The sequence below is a fragment of the Saimiri boliviensis genome, chromosome 2 (assembly GCF_048565385.1).
Source record: "Saimiri boliviensis isolate mSaiBol1 chromosome 2, mSaiBol1.pri, whole genome shotgun sequence".
Classification (NCBI taxonomy): Eukaryota; Metazoa; Chordata; class Mammalia; order Primates; family Cebidae; genus Saimiri; species Saimiri boliviensis.
Window position 1 is genome coordinate 25351509 of NC_133450.1, and position 21359 is coordinate 25372867.

The 21359-nt window shown below is 43.1% G+C and overlaps 1 protein-coding gene across 30 annotated transcripts in view; it reads right to left on the reverse strand.

Moving 5' to 3' along the window:
• NRXN3 (neurexin 3) overlaps positions 1–21359 on the reverse strand; it is a 1684741-nt gene that overhangs the window by 1573294 nt on the left and 90088 nt on the right. For 27 of the 30 annotated variants that reach the window (XM_074392933.1, XM_074392911.1, XM_074392917.1 and 24 more), the window contains exon 3: positions 6048–6065. The exons of the other annotated variants lie outside the window; for them this stretch is intronic. In XM_074392933.1, the coding sequence (XP_074249034.1) occupies positions 6048–6065 (18 nt within the window). The remainder of the gene's footprint in view (positions 1–6047; positions 6066–21359) is intronic. 30 annotated transcript variants of the gene reach the window in all.

The window sequence follows — 21359 nt, forward strand, 5'->3', positions numbered from 1 at the left end:
TTCACATTTATAGTAATGGCCTCTTTATACATGGTTACGTGCCAGGCAACGTTCTAAAGGCTTTACATGCACAAGCTCACAATCTTTGAAACAACTCCATGAGGCAGGTTCTCTTATTGTCCCCATTTTGCAGGTGAAAGAAGTGGAACCCCCACAAAGGTAAAGTAACTTGAATAGGTCACAGTGCATTGATTGAGACAGCTTGTCAACCAGGCATCTGTCTCTAACCCAGAGGTAGCAAACTTTTGTTTAATAAAGAGCCAGAACGTAAACATTTTAGGGGCTGTGTAAGGCTCTGTCACAACTATGCGACACTGCCTGTGTAGCTCAAAAGTAGCCAAAGACAGGCCAGGTGTGGTGGCTCACACCTGTAATCCCAGCACTTTGGGAGACTGAGGTAGGTGGTTCACAGGAGGTCAGGGGTTCGAGACCAGCCTGGCCAACATGGTGAAACCCCATCTCTACTAAAAATAAAAAAAGTTGCTGGGTGTGATGGTGCACACCTGTAATCTCAGCTACTCGAGAAGCTGAGGCAGGAGAATCGCTTGAACCCAGGAGGTGGAGGTTGCAGTGAGCCAAGATTACACGATTACATGCCAGCCTGAGTGACAAGAGCAAAACTCCATCTCAAAAAAAAAAAAAAAAAAAAAAAGTAGCTGAGACAATGCACAAAGGAATAGGCGTGGCTACGTTCCAAAAGAACTTTCTGAGCATAGAAATTCAAATTTCATATAATTTTTGTCTTACAAATTGTTTGTCTTTTGACTATTTCCAGCCATTTAAAAATAAAAAAACACATTCTTAACTTTCAAATCATACAAATCCAGGCCACAAGCTGGATTTGACCCTGAAGCTGTAGTTTGCCAACTCCTGCTCCATCCTATGCTATCTCGTCTTACATCTACATGAAAGAAGTCAGGTGTGAGACAGAGTGTGCCTGAACAGTGACCAGCGCAGACTAAGTGGTTGATAAATATGCATTTTTGTTCCCTTCCCTAATCTCATTCTCCTTCTTCCTCCCCCCAACCACATCAGATATCTCATTCTGTGCCCAGCACAGGAGAGGAAGATGAGGGCTTTAGCGAGGTGAACTGCAACTTCTCGGTAAAGACAGCTCTGTGGGCCCCAAAGCGGAGGAGAGAATGGGAATTTGACATCAGTGTGGCTCAAACTTTAATGAGTATACACTTAGAGGTCCTGATAAAATGCAGATTCGGATTCAGCAGGCCTGAGAGCCTGGTCGGTCCCGCAGGTCACCCTGTGAGCAACAAGCTTCAAGTGCATCCCCTTCGTGTCCACAAACACAAGTCAGACTCGTGCTGTCTCTAGACTATGGGTTCAGAACAGTGTTCTTCAGGCTGGACTGAGTGGCTCCCTGGAGACAGGGCAGGACCCAGGACACATAATCAGGTCCCCTCCCCAAGGACAGCCTGAGATGACTTACAATAGAGGAGGAAGACAACACGGGGCGGGGACCAAGAGCGGGTAGGGGAAGGCTCCTGCAAAGGCGTCTGTTCCTTTGGCAACAGCAGACGGAGGCCTCCCGAGGACCCGGCAGACAGGAGCCCCTCCCGCCATGCCTGCCAGGGCTCTGATGGACAGAAGCAGGAGGCCTATTTCCTCATCGGGCCTCTGAATAACTAGGGCACTTCCACAAGGTCACAGTTATTCATTTAAATTCCAGGTCTAATCAGCAGGCAGAGCCTGCGAAATTATCCCTTCTGAAGGGAGAGGCTGTCATTGGAGCACCATAAACAGCCCCTCCAGGCAGGAGGGGGATGCACTGGGGGAGGGGAGAAGAAGGGCGTCACACCCATGGGTCCCAGAATTGTTCCCTGGGCTCTAACCCATGACTCTTCCCTCTTCCTCACTTCCAAATGGCTTCCAGAGAGTTCTGGAACAGGCAAAAGGCAGGAGAGGGTTAAAGGCAGGGCAGCGATGCCTACCTCTGCCCTAAAGCAACCCAGGAAGACCAGTGACAAATCCCAATGTATAATAGCATGGGATAAGGTACCTGACAGGGCCACAAATGGGTTACATGGCCTTGGACAGGTCCCTTCCCTTCTTGGTCCTCAGTTTGCACTCCTTGGACAGGATACCTGTTAAGCTCTACCATGTCTTGGAACCTACAAACTCAAAATCTTCCATGTGCTTGTGGCCATACTTCTTGTTCAACAGAGATTTTTGAGGTTAAGCTCGGTGCCATGAACTGTGCAAAGAGCTGGGTACACAGACACAAATAAGACACAGCCTGTCCTATAGCTCGAAAGGCAGGGTCTGGAAGAACAAGAGCACAAGCTTTGAAGACAGACAGATCCGGGATCCTGGCCTAATCACTGGCAGGAGGTGACCAGGCAAGTTTCTGAAGCTCCCTGCGGCAACTTTCCTCCGTCTGTGCTAAGGATGGTAACACCAACCTGGAGGGGCTGACGTGGAGGGTCAAGAGAATGCAGGGGAGGTGTCAGAGGGGGCTCCCTGGCCCTCTTCAGCACCTGCCAACTGCTTATTGTTACCGTTATTGTTCTGCATCTCCTCCCCAAAGACTAGGAGGAGGAGATATGGATTTAACCCCGTGAAATGGAAGAAAATGTGCCTGCCCCTTTTCCTGGGTGCCCTGGGCTCATGCTCCGAGTCCCCATCCTGTCTCTGGGACCTTGGGAAACGTGTTGCCTACCAGGCCCCATCTCAGACTGTTTTACAGTAGGGTTACTTCTAACTCATCTCCTCTACATGTAAAATTAATCAATTAATCAATCATCCCTTTATAGTCTTCCAGCGGCCTCTGGGTAAACAGTTACATTAGCTCATAAAATCCCCAATTTGTCTTCCTGAGGGGAAGGAAAAAGAAGTCAGAGAACCACTAAGGGCTTCTTGTTTCAGAACCACAGCGCTGCTGGCTCCAGAACGCCTGGCCAGGGGGCTCAGAGAGGCAGGAGGGCCCCACTGACCTCAGCCAAGGCCAGGCACGCTCAGGCCACCTCCTGCCATGTCCAGGACTACAAGAGAAGGGTCCAAACCAGTGATTTGCTTCAGGCTCAGAAATCACAAAAAAGCAAGGGGTTGGTGGGGCTACAAGATTGGCAATCAGCCCTTGACACTTCAAGGACAGAATGAAGAGCAGGAGATGTGAAATTAGGCTGTAATCCCCTCTTGGCCCTGTCACTCAATAGCTGGGTGACTGTCACACATCAGTTAACTTCCTTGGGCCTCAACTTTCTCAGCACTGAAATGGGGCTCAGGCCACACCCCTCAGAGGGATAAGAGAACCACATGAGACAGCAGCCATGAAATTGAAATGGTGTGGGTCAGGTTGGTCATAGCTGCTGTTATCTGAGGAAGGGTTGGGGGCCTACGTTAACTTCTCTTTCCTGGTCCACAAGGGGCGTGGTTTCAAAGGCAGAACTTCTCAGCATCTAACCTCTACCCACCCACCCCACCCCCCAAATCGGGCAGCCTAGAGTTCTTTGTCTAATTTTCCCATGGGTGGGAAGGTAGACTGCCCAGGTGAGCTTCCTTTGTTTAGAAAGTCTGCGAAAAGCTCTGGGAGGAGTGTGGGCTGGGCAGCCAATCCGATATCAAAGTCAAAAATCAATCATTCCAGTGGAAGTTTAAAGGAACTCTTCTCATGGGACAAGAACCTGAATAGGGCAGGAGTAATTCCCAGATTAAAAGTCCCCTGCATCTTACCTGTGCAGACTCCATCTCTGGATCCCCTCCCACGACAGTGTGGGTGCTCTCTCTCTCTCTCTCTCTGCATAATAAATCACTTTTATGCAAAGCTCTTTGGGTCTGATATTTACTTAAACAGCATCACTGTGCTGCCTGGATCTCCTACCCATTCTTGGGTGAGTGAGAGCCCAAGGACCTGGAGAAAACTTATCTGATCAGGAAACAGTGAGCGTCAGTGGAACGCCCCCACAGCCCTGCTCCTGTCCCCAGGTTACAGGGTGACTCACACCTCTACCCCTTTGAAAGGATGGAAGAAGGCCTACAGGTCCACTGGGTTTCACTCTGCCATGCTGTCTCATCCAGGACCAATATGGTGCCTGTGTGACCACTAGAAAAAGATGCCCCTTTGGTCAGAAGTAGTCTCATGGGCACAGGCTTGGCAAGAGGAACACAGGCTGGATTCGCACCTCAATTCACCCCCTTGGCTGAGAGACCCTATGCAGGGCCCAGCTCTATGTGGTAACCCCTGGACACATCTCTGCTGGGACCCAGAAAGAGAAGCCACATTGCACTTTACAAACAAAACGAGGTGTTAGGCTTACTCCCTCACTTCCTTGAGGTTTCCCAGCAAATATCATCTTATCAGAGGGTACTTCTCTGACTACCTATTGTAAATTAGGGACTTCTCCTCTATCCTGCTTCAATTTCCTCCACAGCACTTCTCACCCACCCCGATTCTATATATACGTAATATATACAAAATATACATATATGTGTGTATATATGCATGCACATAAAGTATATGTATATATACGCACATATGTGTGTGTCTGTGTGTACATTTTAGTTCACTGTCTGCCTCTGTCTAAAATAAAATGTCCATGAGGGCACTGATTGTCTTCTGTTTTGTTCACTGTTTTGTCCCCACAGCCTAGAACAGTTCCTGGAACGCAAATATTTGTTGAGTGAGTGATTGAACTAAAATATTATTAAATAGAAATAATAAATTTAATGGCATCTCCCTAGGAAATGCTGTCCTGGGCTTTGGTTCAAATAGCAATTATTTTCAAACGTAGGGGTCAGGCAGGAAGAAATGGAGAGAAACTCTCTGCATTAAGTAGAATAGCTGTATTCTTCTTTTACATTGTGTAAGAGCCCACATAGAACAACGATCAGAAGAACCCTACTGAAGTCTGATAGATTATTTTGGATATTTAAGACAAATAAAAGATAAACTCATTTGGAAAGAGGGCTGCTAATAAAGAAAATGTCACGTTATCTCTAAGCAAAAACAAACAAATAAGCAATAGTCTCATTAGGAAATACTTACAAAATCTTCAATCACTGAGAATTTTCACTGATAGGTCCCAGTATTTTCCAATGGAGTGAGTATCAGAAGTTCAAATCCCAGGGCTACCATGACAAGCTCTATGACCATGGGCAAAACTGTTTAACCTAATAGGCCCTAAATTCCTGTACATTAAAATGAATATAATGATACCTATCTTGTATTAATGCTATAAAAATTAAATGTTAAAAGGACTAAACAAGAAACCACATGAAAATACCTAAGACGCTGCTCCCTTCCTATTTAGTTAATTATTCTTCTTAACTCAAAGTGCTAGCCAGTTTAGAATACTCTCAAAACCATTCTAAGTCTTCTGATGCTTGTCCATAAAGGGTTGCATCAGTTCGCATGATTTTATGTATGTGTATGTGCACATAAATGTGTCTGTACACATACAATGCTTAAAACCAGGACTCGGCATGAAGACACACTTTAAAAAGAGAAAGGCATAATTATTATAAAGGGGGTTCTTTTATTTTTCCATTGACAAAACCATTTATTCAAGCCATCCCTCTTTTTTTTCCACAGTGAGCATGTATTATTTACATAACCATGAAAAAATATTGCTGATTTCATTGTAAAAAAGACATTTCTTAGTATAAAAAGAAAGAAATCTCCTTTCACCCACATCATATTTTCCATGCTAAGTATGTCATATCTTCTACTTTCAACCACATGATTCTGGAGAAGATAAGCAGATGTATGAAAGACAAAACAAAATTGTTCGTTAAATTGGGGAAGACATAGCTAAGAACATCTTTACAAACACTTTCCCCAAAATGCTCATTTTCTGAATCACCCAGAAATACTGAGAAGGAAGAGATTATATTAAGTAAGAGAACCATATTCCTTTGGTTTTAAAATGGTTTTTTTCAAAACCAATACAAATCCATCAATTCAAGGCATTTCTTCTAAAACTAGATCAGTGAAAATGCAATATACTCAGAACTAAGTCTCACTCAGACTCAAACCATGCACAATATAGCAGAGGGGAAATTCTCACAGCAGACGTGCAAACACAAAGACTCACCTGGACCTTGACTGACATCTGTGGCAGCATTTTCAAAGGGCGGGAAAAGGAGAGAAGAGAAAGAAGGGGAGAAAAAGGAAGAAGAGTGTTAGCAGCACACACACACAATGCCATGTGCCCTTGCATGACTATCAAGTTCATGCAAGTCCCAAAGGTGCTCAGCTTCTGAGCACTTAGTTCTACCTTCACCCAAAACCACCCATGCAAGCTGAGGAGCCAAGCTCCCTTTTCACTGTGCATGTAGCAAGAGAGGTAAGCTTCACATCTGTCCGGAAAGACATCATCCTGGAATCAGATAGGGCTTCAAAAAGCCAAGCAGACTGGAATCCTGCAAGAATATTAATTAAAATATTCTGGTTGATTTCTGCACACTGACACCAAAGCAAATCCTCCTCCTCCTCTTCGGATACCAAACACTGGACATGAAGTCAAGCAAGGTTTCCCAGCAGAGAGAAAAAGTAATAATGAACCACTCCCTTGAGAAACAAAGCGAAAGAAGCATAAGAATTAAGAGTAAGTTATAGCATTATTCACCACACAGGACTTGAAGGACATAAGACCACAAAATATTTACAATTCCTCCCCTCCCCAGTATACTCAGTGACCATTCTTCATCACAGACAACAGTGTGTGTACGCGAGATTGTGTGTGGTAGATCATCAACCATACAAATTGAAATCCTGCCTCCTCCTTTAATTGTTTTTCTTGCTTTTCACCCCATCACTAATGACAGAAATTGCCATTTGAAATCACTTTTGACAACTATGAATAAACATCCAACCTAGAAAGGTTGACATTTGAATCAAGCCAATGAACTTTCAAAAAATGAAGAACAGTTTATTCCTATCAGTTCCATGAACAATATAATTTCTTCCTCCTTCCCTCAGATGTGAAATAAAATCATGCTGCAGAAGCATAACCCAGAGCATCCCAAGGCACTGTTAAAACCCCTAGACCGAACCTGAGAGGATATTCTACAGCAGAGGAGAAGGAATAAGGGGCTGCTTCAGGAAACCACTGACCAATCTGGTAGTCTTTGATAACTCACTTGGAATCACTGAATGGTGGATCTGGAGATGCTAAGTACCCAGTTTAGTTCTTTTTTGTGAAGACAGAGGATGAAAAAAGTGGAGAGACCTGTACAAGGTCACACAGCTACTTCAGGGGCAGAGACTAGAAAATATTCAGAGGCTGAATCTCTTGAATCCCACCCAGTCCATCATTCATTCAACTGAAGCCTAGGTCCCTCAAGAGTGAACAGGACCTGATTCAGTTTGCAGATTAAAGTGATCATGCTGAAGCCTTGGGGAAGCTAGGTGAGCATCTCCCACCCACCCCATGAGTGGGTCATGGTTTATTCTCTGTGCCTCTAATTTGCTGCCTGAACAAGATGGGTAATGTTCTTCATGCCAACCAATAATGAAACACCTGCAATCAGATTTGTAAAGCTCCAGTGTGTCCTTGGGGCTCTTGCCCCAGGAAAATCCAGGTGCTGACCAACGAAGCTGTGCCCCAGAATAAAAAAGAAACATACCCATAGCAACAGCCAAGTGCTTTTCTAGTGCCCACCCTGCCTTCCCTAGAAGCTGTATCTGCCCAAAGAAACTTGTAGAAAGCTCTGACTCATCCCTCAACCACATCCCTATTCAGGTTTTCTAGTGTGTTAGATTTAGGGATGAGTGGCAGAAAAAAGAGAAGAGGTGGGAAGGGAAAATATGTTGTATAAATAACTAGGCAGGGTCATTAACTGTAACTGATGAATTGCCTAGAATGGCAGTTATTAAAATACCGCTTAATTAAACAGGATATCAAACTATTTACATGTGGTGGAGTTCTGTGGCTGGAGAATGTCAACACCATTGTTCACATAAACAGGCTCTTTGGGGACACCAAGTCCCAGGGAGGCAGAATTTCTTGGAACTCCAAAGATTTTTCAGTACTGGCTACTTACCTACTAGGGGATGTGGTTACAGCCTTAAACTTAGGAGACAGAGAGGTCTGGGTTCAAATCCCAGCCTGTCTGTGGTCTTGGACCCATCACTAAACTACTAGGAGTCATTTTCCTCTGCTGTAAAATGAGAATGACAGCAGAGCCTCCCTCATGGGGGTGTTATGATAATTAAATGAGGTTGAATACTTGTAAAGCACTGAACTAAATACAAGGCAAATGCTACATAAATGTTAGCGACTCTGATTGTTACCACTTTGAATTACTGCAGATGGAAATATCAAAATATATTGACCAGATGGCTAACTGGAAACACCAAGAGATCACAGGAGTGAAGCCAGTGATTTTGGTTCCACTTTTCTACCTATGAATAAGGACATCTGCTCCAGATCTCCCCTCCCTCTGGTTCTTTCCCACCCCATTCCTCAGCATGAAGTGAGGGGGTGAACAGAAGCAAGGATCAAAACAAATTCCAGCCTTCTTTCTTTTGTTTTCCCTCCTCAGGTCTCAATTTGGCATAGTTCTAGTCCTGTCTGTCAAAAATACTGCACCTATTCATGTCAAAGAGGGGAAACAATGCCACCGAAACTAAACAAACAAAACCCTCTGGCTGGGGATCAAGGTCCAAGCTCAGTTCCTAGCTGTGGCACTGACCTGGAGGCAGGTCTCAGCATTATTCCAACTTTAGGAATAGAGACACTCTTATTACCTGGCCCCTGGCCCAAGAAGCAGTGAGTGACCTGAATCTCTGGACTCAATTCTGACTGACAGAATGAAATGGCAAAGGTAAGAGGCAGACGAAGAAGGGGGATGGCTAGCAAGCGGGGATCAAAACCTTAGCAGTGTCCATCTGCCAAACTGCAGCATCTTTTTCCTCTTCTTGTTAACAATCGTCAGATGTTTTCCAGGGAACCCCCACTTCCCACCCTTAGTCCTCGTGGTTTGGTAAAGGTGACCCCCACTCCCACTTGAGCTCCAAGGGTATTAGTCAAGTCACTTAGGTCAGGTCTTGAGAATATTCTGTCTCCAATAATTGGCTCAAGAACAGATGTGCGACCCAAACCCAACCAATGAGAGTCTTCCCAAGGAATTTTACTGGAATTATCAGGAAATGGAGTGTTTTCACTTCTCTGGAGCTGCCATATTCCATCTTTGTTGCCCTATGAAGACAGCTTACTTAAAAATGTGGGGAGCATAGAAGAAAACAGCTTTCCTTCATATAATAAAAGGATTAAGATGACCTAGAACCAAATCCCAGTTCTACTCCCTCATCTAGAGGCAAATGCCTTAGCTTCTCTGAGCCTCAAACTTACGATGTATAAATGGAGATACTAAAAGTATTGATTTCCATGAGTTTTATCAATGAAGATCATCTATTCACCATTCAATACATATTGACTGAGTATCTATTATAGGCCAGACTCTGCTTTAAACATTGGAGATACAAGCAGTGAATGAAACAGACAATACTCTTGGGTTTTAATGGGAATAAAAACAGACATATAATAACAGTGATTGGAACCAAGAAGAAAGGAAAAGCAGAGTAAGTGCCAGCAGAGTATCCCCATTTCAGAGAAGGTAGTTAAAGAAGGTCTTTCTGAGGAAGCAATATTTGAGCTGATATCTGAAGAAGGTGAGAAACACTCTTATGTATACCTGACAAAGACTATTCAAGCAGGGGAATAGCAAATACAAAACATCTAGGCTGTACCTGCTCAGTTAGTTATTTCTTCTGCTATGACAGAAAAACCGAGAACTGGCTCACATTACCTTCCCCCTCCCACCTTCCTAGCTCTACCACTCACATACATCCTCTATAGGTAACAGGTACTCAAGAAATACTCCAGGGGAAAAAATAATCCTGATGAAAACTAGCTCTGGCCCAGCTGCAGCCACCTCCCTTAGGATCTCCATGCTCTAAACAAGAGAAACAAAACAGGAAAGAAAGAATTGGAAACCCACCTCCATCTTTCACCCACTCTCTTCGGCATCACAACCAGGGAAGAAGTAAATTAGGGCATTTCCGCCTCCACTCAGAACCCCACGGACACTTATTGCATATGCAACAAGAACTTCAGCCACAAGTGCATATGCTCAGCATGATTATTCTCAAGTCCAAAGGAAACAATTTTCTGCAGTTTGGAAAACTTGATTCTCCTACCTGATATGGTTTGGCTGTGTCTCCATCCAAATCCCATAATCCTCACAAGTCATAGGAGGGACCCCGTGAGAGATGATTTAATCATGGGGTAGTTACCCTCATGCTGTTCTTGTAATAGTGAATGAGTTCTCATGAGATCTGATGGATTTATAAGAGGTTTTTCCCCCTTTTGCTCAGCACTTCTCCTTCCTGCCGCTATGTGAAGAAGGACATGTTTGCTTCTCCTTTTGCCATGATTGTAAGTTTCCTGAGGCCTCCCAGCCCTGCAGAACTGAGAGTCAATTAAACCTCTTTTCTTTATAAATTATGCAATCTCAGGCATTCCTTCACAGCAGCATAAGAACAAACTGATACATAACCATTGAGGGTAAAAGAAAGGACATTCACCGCTACCTCAGTTGGGGTAGCCCTCCCACCTCACCCTTCATTTGTACTAGATCATCAGGACAGGCGTGAGTCCAAGATTTCCCCAACTTGCTACTTCAACTCCCCCATGTCACTGGAGGAGCTCTGGGGAACATGGGACGGGCTGCACAGCCAGCCTTCTGGAGGCAAGTCCCAGCCAAATCTTCTGGGACCCCACCTGCTGAACTCTGCCTTGAGACTGACCTATTTTCCAGGAGAGAAAATAGAATATAGATTTAAATGCAGTGGTGCTCTGGAAAACTACAGGCCCAGCAGTATGAGAAAATAAAACAGCAGGAGTTAGCTGGGGAAGTGTGCTGGCACAGGGGAAAATGCCACTGCCCCTAGATCAATCGTACCTGGTTTGTCCACTGCCTTTTCTTCTGCAATCTGCCCCTACGTTTTGTCCATTGAAAATTAATATACACGTATATATACACACGTATTTACCTATGTATTTCCTCAGGCCAGTCCTGGGGCCCTGTGCTGCCCCATACATAGACCTCAGCTGGTCTAACAGTAGCATCCACAGACAGAGGGAGCTGTGCAGAAGAGAGCCTCAGAAATGGGAAAGCAGCAAGGCAAGGGGTCAGAAACACCTTTAGCTGCATCCCTTCTGTGTCTGTCCGCTTCCTTCTGTCTGCCTTCCTTCTATGTGACAAGAGGAGGGGCTTGGGGTTGATTTTTATAACACTCTTATCCTCTCGTATATGGAAGTAATAAAACCACCAGCTAACATTGACTGAGGGCTGTCTATGTGCTAGGCACTGTTCTAAGCGCCTCACAGCAACCTGATGAGGTAGAAACTATCACCACACTCATTTTACATATAAGGAAATTGAGACACAGAAAGCTTGGGTACCTGGCAAAAAGTCTGTAGAGTCAGAATCTGAATCCTGGAAATCCAGCTGTGGATTCCCCTTTCTGTCAATCACCATTCTGGCAGTATCACCCCATCAGAGGGTAAACATGAAGACAAAATTGGATGAAAGTAATATTAATCCTAACAAAGCTCATATGTATTAAGTGTTTTCTGTGTGCTGTTACACAGGCTGGAGTACGCGTACAGGAAAGCAGCGCTGGGCCCCACGACTGGGCTGAGGAAATATCTATGCAAATATGTGTGTATACATATCTGTATATTGATTTTTTAATGGACAAAAAGTAGGGGTGAACTGCAGAATAAAAGACAGTTTAAAGCCAGATAAGATTGATTTAAGGGAATTGGTATCCTCCCCTAGGTCATATGCATCATCTTATTTAATTCTCACCATAACCCTAACAGGAAAAAACATTATTAATCTTATTTTATAGACAAGAAAACTAGGACCTAGAGAGGATGCACTAGGATTATATATCTCAGACTCAGTAGCACACCAGGTAAGGGTCAAACTGTATTTTTGAATGTAAGAGCAAACTAGGACAGAAACCATCTGACCCATGGAGCTACAAATTAGGTATGAGAATATTAGGCACCTCACAGAAGTAAGAAAAAGGTATTTCAAGGGACAGAGGAAAGGGGTAAATGCAGTAATGCCACAGACCTGAATGACTGGTGTCCCTGCCCCAGGCTGTAAGTTTTAGAGGGCCACACTCTCTTCATTCTGCAGCCACATCCCAGCCCAGGACCTGAAGAGTCCACAGGTCAAATAGATATTTCCACCTACAGCCAGCAACACTTGCCCCCACCTTTATAGACTATGCTCTGATATCCAGGATTCCTTGCTCAATTGTCCCAAATCCAGATGGGGCTCTTCCCAGGGTCCATTCTCTCAAAGCAGACCAACCTACTGATATGAGCACTCGAGTGTGAAGAAGTGGCCAAGAAGCAGCTGTTTGCAGCAGTTGTGGGCTTTTACAGGCTGGAGCGTCACAGAAATGTACATGAGGGCCTTCCTGGTGCTACCAGTGAGAGAAGGGAGGCCAGCCACTGGCCTCATGGTACAGTCTTCCCCAGGCCCTCAGATAGCAGGGCAGGCCTTCCACTGAGGATTACACTCAGCCATAACATTAGAAAGAAAAAAAAAAAAAAGGCAAAGACTGCACCTCCCCAATGGCCTATTGGCTCCTGCCCCCAGGGAAGACGAACATAAGGTTTTCCCTTCTTCTCCCAAGAACAAACAGAAACAATTTTTTTAGTTAAGAACTAAAGCAAATTTCCAGCAGCGAGGAGGCTGTTTCCCATTCTAGGGCTCTTTCTGGCTCTCAGTGTCTGAGCTCTTCAAACACAGGAAGAGTTGTCTCCATAAAAGTCTGGGTGGTGTTAGCTTTATCCCCGACATAAGGGTTCATTCATCTACCTACATGGAGGACTGAGCCCCAGAGCCCTGGTGCTGTTTGCTTTTGTTCTTTGATGCTAATAACTCCAGATTGCAAAATGGAGCATCAGTAGCAGCTATATCAAGCACCAGCCAGCCTGGGCAGACAGCGGCCAGGAGGGAAAGAGGAAGGGCCAAGACAGGCATTTCTGTGGACCAGGTCACTGCTGTACTCAAACACCTTCAGGGTCTCTTACATATTTGCGATGGCTCTGGCTTGAAGAACCAGGATTTGATTGACAGCTGGGAGAAGAGGCAATCGACTTGTTACAGATATAATCAGAGAGTAGCGCAGACTGCCTTTTTATTTATTTATTTATTTATTTATTTTAATGCTTTAGGGGTTTTTGAGTACAGGCATGGGAGTAAAGTAGCCTGGGATTTGAATCCTGGTTTTGCCACTTGTCACTTAAAATCTAAAAATATTTTTGGCAAATTTCTTAGCTTCATGGTCCTCTTCTGCCTTACGGGAATAATGGTAGTAAAGTCAGTTCTGCCGGAAGCATCTATGCAATCCTAAAAGTCATTTTGCCATGCAAAATCAGACAGTAAAAATCACAGCGCTTAACTGAAAAAATGAAGTTGTGGGGCAACACCTATAAACTTCATCAGTGACACATAATAAAACAGAAGAGGCAGTTTTATACCTGCTAAATCACTAAGACGTACATAAGTACGACAATAAATATGGTACTTCTAACAGACTTGAAGTTTGTGAAAGTGGGAAGCTTATCAACTGTTGTGAAGTGTAGGAGGAGGATCTCCTGGAATTGGACACAAAGTTGAAACATCCGTTGAGGGGGTAACTGAAGCTGCTGGTACAGGTTTGAGGTGTGTACTTTGAGTCTTCCTATATAGCCTGCTTCTGCTGGCTCCAGTTCTTCTGCCTTCACCTAGCGTTTCTTATGGACAAAATCATGCATAATCAAAAGCAAAATTATTATGCTCAAAATGTTCCCTAATACGTCAATTGCATTAGAACAAATTTGCATTTTCAAAACAAGTGTTGTAACAGAACGGACTGTCCCCAATTTATATGACTGTTGTAAGGATTAAGTGAAATAATCCATATAAAGTTGTTCAGCACAACGCCAGGCACATAGTAAACATTCGAGAAGCTTATTGAAATTATTACTGTTTCTGCTGGCTTGTTGACGCATCTCTTGTAAACTGAAAATGACAAGCTGAGCTGCTATTGACCTGTTTAAGCCTTGCAAACAAAAGGCATTTCCAGCCAAATAATATTTCCCAGCCTTAGGCCGTGAGGTTGGCACCTGCAGTCCTCTCCCACACAACTGGGTGAAGGCCTTGGGAAAGTCCTCATAGCAGAGGAACACTGCCGGGGAACAGGATGCATATATCAACTTCCTAGGGAAAGCAATAGATGCTGTCCTTCCCACAGTGCAGCGTGACCCGCCAGGGAAAGGAATACACATCTGCGTCTCAGAGGACACCAGGAAATCAAAACAGAAACTGGCCTAAATGAGAGGATGTCCCATCATCTCCTGGGAGAGAGAAAAGTATATCACGGGAGGAGAGAGAAGTGTGTCCATTCCTATGCTGGAAAACACTCTAGACATAGACGTCTCCAGTGTTTCTCCCCCAACCCCCTTAGATGGCACAGGGGTTAAGAGGCAGGTTTTAGAGTCAGGTAGACTCAGGTGAAAATCCTGGCTCTTGCACACATGCAAGCTCAGACATGTTAACTAACCTCTTTGAGCCCTAACCTCCCCATCTGTAAAATGGGGACAGTCTACTTACCTGGTAGGACTGATGGAAGTGTTATAAAGAACTAATGTAAGCAAAAGTCCTTAGCAAGGTATCTGGCACACAGGAAGTACTCACTGAGGTTGGCAATCACAATTATTGCATTACATGACCCCCAGTGATTTCCTTGAGACAGAGGATCTGCCCTCTTTCAAAAAGAATTCCCCACTTTCTGGAAAGACTCCGACTTGCCAGAGTTTAGGCCAACTGGATGAATGCTCTAGGAGAAGCAAGTGGGTCTCCTAGGGTTTCAGTGCAGGTGAGTTCTGCAAACTTTTCAATTCACTGCAAAATAAAGCGTCTTAGAAGAGGAGGCATACTATAGCTCCTCTGTGGGAGGTGCTGATATGGAGTGTGGGAAAGAGCCCTCAGTTTGGAGTCAGAAGCCCCGGTGCTTGTCTTGTTTTCCCAGTTTTTTTTTTAATTGTGATAAAATACACATAACATGAATGTACCATCATCACCATCTTTAAATGTACAGTTCAATGGTATTAAGTACGTTTGTAATGCTGTACAGCCATCACCACCCTGTTTTCAGAACTCCTTTCCATCTTGCAAAATTGAAACTCTATACGTATTTACACGAATTCCCTTTATCCCCTCCCCCTGGCCCTGAAAACCATCCATCTACTTCAGTCTCTATGAACTTGACCATTCTAGGTACCCCATATAAGTGGAATTACACAGTGTTTGTCTTTTTATGATTGGCTTCTTCCATTTAGCACAATGTCCTCATGGTTCATTCATGTTGTAGCATGTGTCCAAATGTTCTTCCTTTTTGAGGCTAATATTCGGTTGCGTGTAGAGCCCCCACTTTAGTTACAGAAGCCCTGACTTTGAAGCCTGGCTTCCCAGCTTCCTACTAGCTGCGTAACTTCTGCCAATCCCAACTAGTGGGAAAAGCGACACTAATTATATGACCTGGTTGCTGTAAGTGCTTTGCAAACAACAGAGTACTGTATCATTCATTTATTCACTCCAGAAATACTAACCAAGGGCCAATTCCCTATTAGCCAATATGCTAGATCTTAGTGTCAAAAAGGTTTAAGTGGGATGCCTATTCACAATAACATTATAAAAGAAATCTGAAAAACATGACCCAGAAGAGAGCAGGCAGGGATTATTATGTATTATAATCCCCATCATTTACTGAGTGCTTCCTGTATACCAGGCCCCTGCAACTGCAGTGTATGTAAATAACCTCCTTCAATCCTACTGATGTAGATACTGTTGTCAGCCCACTTAGCAGACAAGGAAACTAAGCCTCAGGGAAGTTAATATCCCCAAGTTCACTCATCTCATCAATGATGACCAGGATTTGAACCCCGATTTCCCTGACTGCAAACTCCTTTTCCTTCCCACATTACCATACTTCCATCCACAAATATTTCTTCCCTTATGGGTCTAACTACCCAAATCTATCGTCCTTTGAGACATGAGGACAAATTTAAGGAAATTAGCGTGTGCTTCTGAGACCAATGGAAAGTATGGAAAGAATGGATGGTCATTAAGTATTTTAGAGCATAAAGTGCATGTTGTATGCACAACGTCTGCTGCTCCATGGGACCTCAGGAGCCACATTTCAGAGAAGGGATTACAAGGTGAGGCAGCATATCCAAAACCAAATTCCATAAATATATAACATCCAGCAAGATATGAACAGGTGTTCTTCGAAAAAAAAAAAAATCTGTGGTCCAATTAATTTAGAAAACACCAAATTGCTGCTGTTGTTAATATCCCAAGACTTCAGATAACTTCACCTATACTACACTGTGGTGTCCAAGAGGAGATATAGTCCATGAGGGGTGTATGATTTCAGATCACTGAAAACTCCCCTCGACCCCTCATTGAACATCTAGTAATATCTCACAGAACACAGTTTGAGAAAATCTGGCTTTGGGATTCTCAGAAAAGCTGGGAAGGTTTACAATTTACCATAAGTCTTTATCCTCACCCTTTTTTTTTTTTTTTTGTTCTCATCATGAGCCTTGTGTCTGGTTCTATTCAAAATAGCCAACATTTATTGACCAGGTGCTACATGCCAGACACTGACTTAGGCACTGGAGGCTCAAAACGATGGCTCTGCATGCAGTCAGTCGCCAATCTCATGAACCAAAGACGATGTAAATGTGACAGGGTGGCCTTACATGGTCTTCTATTATCATGCTTAGCACTAATGGGGGATTGAGAGTTGATTGAGAACGATTCAAAGTCTTTGACTGGAGAAACCTTAAAGTGGCTCCCACAGGATGATGGACAGCAACAACTGAGTGGAGAGAAATCTTTTATTTTTTAAGAGACAGTGTCTTGCAGTCACCAAAGCTAGAGTACAGCTGCATGAGCAAATGATCCTCCCAGCTGAGCCTCAGTAGCTGGGACTACAGGCACATGCCACCATGCCCAGCCAACATTTTTTTATCTTTTGGTACTGACAGGGGTCTCACTGTGTTGCCTAGGCTGTTCTTAAATTGGCCTCAAGCAATCCTCCCACCTCAGCTTCCCAAAGTGCTGGCATTACCGATGTGAGCCACTGTACCTGGCTGAGGAATCTTTCGTAAATACATTTTACCATAATGGGCCGATGGTCAGATGGACACCCCAGACGGCTGGGCTCTCTGAGAGGTATATATAAAGTTTTGAGCTCAAATGCCAACATTGCTATTCATTATGTGACCTTGGATAAGTCCCCTAAACTTCATCTGTAAATTGGGAATCATTATATCAATTCCAGCGTCGTCAAGCTTATCAAAAGAGGCAATGGTATATAAAATGCCTAATGACCTGCCTGACACCATGCTCAGCACACATTAGTTCCCCATTGTTTGATTGTTGACATCCTAGAATACTGTGTTAAGAAAGAGTCTGAAGCTACACACGGGCCTAGGATAAAAATAAGTTTACAGTTGATTAGCACTGTTAGCAATGAACTTAAGAAGGAAGAGGTCACATAGTGGCTCAGGACAGCATTCAACTGAATGTTTCCCAATGGGTCCTTGCCCTGACAGAATGAGTTTCTAGTGACCTGGGGAACTCCAGAAGAGAGCAAGTAGCCCTACTAGAAGACTTTCTTACTTCTAGGCCCCTTGGCAGCTTTTCTACTTTCCCTTGCACCTCTCCACTTCCCCCATTAAAAAAAAACTGATCAAGGTTGATTGCTTCTCCTTTATAAAGTAAGGAGGTGCTGTAAGGCTCTGGATATAAAAGAATCTTTTTTGAGTCTGAAGCCCATGCATATGGCCTACAAATGAGTATCAGTCCCATTCTGAAGGGCTCAACAGGACTCTGCAGGCTCTTCCAGAGGGAGCTCAGAAACCCAGACAAGGAGACATTCTGCTTCCTGGAACAACAAAGATTAAGAAACAGGAGAGAGAGTCCCTAAAAAGAACTTCAATGTCACATATTAATAATATGCTTTGTGAGTTATAATTAGAATTATTATTAATCACTATTTTTATCTTATAACTTCTGTTGTACTCCAAAGACAGTTTAAAAACAGTAAAAAACAAAAACAGGGGGTGTTTTTGAGATTGTTTCAGAGATAATAGAGAAAAAGCAGAAAATCTGAGAAGTGAAAGAGTCTTAGGATGCTAAGTAAGGTCCATTCCTTTCATTGTACAGGTTTCTTTCACTGACATATATTCATTGCCCATTATCTATGTCCCAGGGATGGTGCTAGGCACTGGAGTGATGGTAGATGAACAAGACAGACACAGGTCTTGCACTCTCAGAGCTTAGAGTCTAGTCTGGAAGCTGGTCCACAAATAATCAGACAAGCAATTAATTAATCGTAATTGTGATCAGTGTCGCAGAGTTGCCCAGGACATTTTTAGGCACAGAAGAGAAAACACAGACCCGAGAGAGAGGAGTTAACATGTCCATTCAGCTGGACAATGTCGGAGCTGAACCCAGAATTCAGGTCACCTGCAGCCCAGGTCATTCCTTTTCCCACTGTGCCTCTGCTGGGGTACCAGTACCCTGGACTGGGGGGTCTGGGAGAAGAACCCAGCATTGGTGGGAGCAAGCACTGGATTTAGAGGTGGTCTCAGTTCTAAAAGTCACTAGTTCATTGAATGACTTGAACTCTTTGTGCCAGTATTTTCTTTTATATGAAATAGAAGAATATATTTCAGGGGGTTGATACTCAAATGAAATAATGCATACAAAAATGCTTTAAAAATACAAAATGCCAAATTTTATATATAAAAATATACAAATCTGTTTTATTGCTAACTCTTAATATACCTTCTGCCTCATCACCTCATCCATGTCCTCTTCCCTCTCCACAACTCTAGCAGGCCCCACAACGCCACCTGCTACCACTGGTTTTGGATAAGTTGACCAAAATCTATTAAGTCTAACCTATTTCTGCCTCCCCTAGTTCATTCTCCTCTACACACCCTTAAACAGGTGCACCTGGAAAAACAATTGTAACGCAAACTTACAGGATTCTCTACCCGACCCACAACTTTCCAATAAAGAAAAGTCTCAGGGCCAACCTATCATCAAAAGCTTGTTTCTATAAATGTAGTAAAATATTTTGAGTATTAAAAAAAGAGCGTATAGCAGTGGCAACTGGGAAAGAAAAGCAAGTAGCCAAACCTCTGCAGCTTTTGTAAAGAAACAACAGTGTGAACCTAGAGAACTATCTATAAGCCCAGACACTCACTTGTGCATTTTAGCAGTGGGAAATGGTTTTAACTATCACACAGTGGGGTCTTAAACACTAGAGCCTTCAACCATCAGGACAACAAAGACAAGAGAGGGGAGCCCCCACAACAGGAATTAGAAAGGGCAGAGAGGGTGGTATAGACCCACTACACTGGCTGAGCTCTAATCTATCTGCTGTACTTTGCTTTGGAATTAATCAAACAAATCCCCTGATAAATCTAAGGCTGTTATTAGACAACACTAATATCCCCCTTAGAGTAATCCAGACAAATACATTCAGAGAGAGGGGAGTCCCGAGTGGCTGCAAAACAGACCACTTTCATGTTTGCACATATCCATACAAGAACATGTGCACAGGCACTGCCCCCTACCCCCTCAACCCCAGATGTCTGCTCCCAACAGCGTCATCGGCTTCTGCCCTGCTGGCTTTAGGAAAGGGGAATGAACCGAAGGATGGAAGAGCAGGGCCTGGATTCCTCCCCTCCCCAACTCTGCCACTGACCTAATTTTCCACAAGAGAGGATTTTTTCCTTTTTGGTCCTGCTTATTTGTAAATCATGCCACCCCAGTGCACACACAGCTTAAGGCAGACCTAGCTAGGAAGCAGGAAGAAGTCAAGAGGCTTGGAACTGTGGCCCCAGCTGCCATTTCTTGGGGAGGCTGGGTCAGTGGAAATTCTGTTGGCTCAGCAGAGGGGTTAGGAAGTAGAAGCTAGAAGGAGGAAGGCACAGGATCAAGCTTATCCCAGTTTTACATCCTTACTCTGCCCCTGATTGAACAAGATGGGCTGAATATTCTCAAGTGACCCAACAGATATATCTGCTGCCCACTTCATGTATGACCTTGGGTAAGTTTCTTAATCCTTCTGGGTGGCTGGTCTCTATAAACAACACAGGCTACTTTGATCCTGACATTTTGACTTCTAGGGTAAACCATTAGGAAAGAGACTGACTTCAGTTTTAGGAAAAAGATTTGGTTTTTCAAACTGCAAAACTGAGAAACCATTAGGAAAGGGACTGATCTTAGTTTTAGGAAAAAGATTTGGTTTTTCAAACTCCAAAACCTGACCCAGAAAAAAATTAGACCTGTCAGGGAAAAAACTAAACACACACACACACACACACACACACACACACACACACACACACACAAAATAGAACTGACAGCAGCTAAAAAATGCACATGGTGAAATTTGTTATTGATTAAAAAATTGAAGGAAGAATCAAACATTCTTGACAAAATTTAGATCTGCAAATCTAATGTGATAAAATTGGATGTGGTAGAAATAATGGCCACAAAAGAACATTCACAATAGTAGAAGCTGTGTGGGTAAAATTTGATAGGCACATGAAAAATAACTGATTGATGAATCAAATCTTCATTATAGAATACACATGGAGCAGAATTGATCTTGTTAAAAGTAATTCAGTAAGATAAAACTGAATTGGAAAAATAAGAAATGGTTTAACTGTGCTGGAAAAAAAAATGAATTGAGGAATTATATGACCCCTGCACAGTTTGTTTCTGAAAAATACTCCCTTGATAAAAATGCTGCAGTCTTTGTCTAATTCTGATTACACCAACATAGAGGTAAGGGGTCTCAGGGTCAAACTGTATAATTAAAATATCTTGATAAATGCTTTATAAAAATAAATTATATGATCTCAGAGCTACTGTTTATTTGAAATTTTTTCTGATAAAAGATCAGAATAAAAAGTGAATAAAATCATACAAATACTTTACTCCTAAAGGAAACTAAGTTAATATCTGCAACAGTGGTTCTCAGATTAATAGAGTTTATTTAACTCTAATATATTTAAAGCAACATAAAGCAATTTTGGAAACTAACATTGACTAAGAACAAAAACTAAAAAATGACACTTTATATTATCATATTTTCTTAAAAAGAAAAGGTCCTTTCATGCCCCAAAAATAAAAGGGCATATCCAAGATTTAAAAAAAAAAAAAAAAAAAAAAAAAAAGTGACTTCCCAAAAAGCTTTACTACATTGTTCATTTTTATTATTTTCATGGAGGATGGAAAAG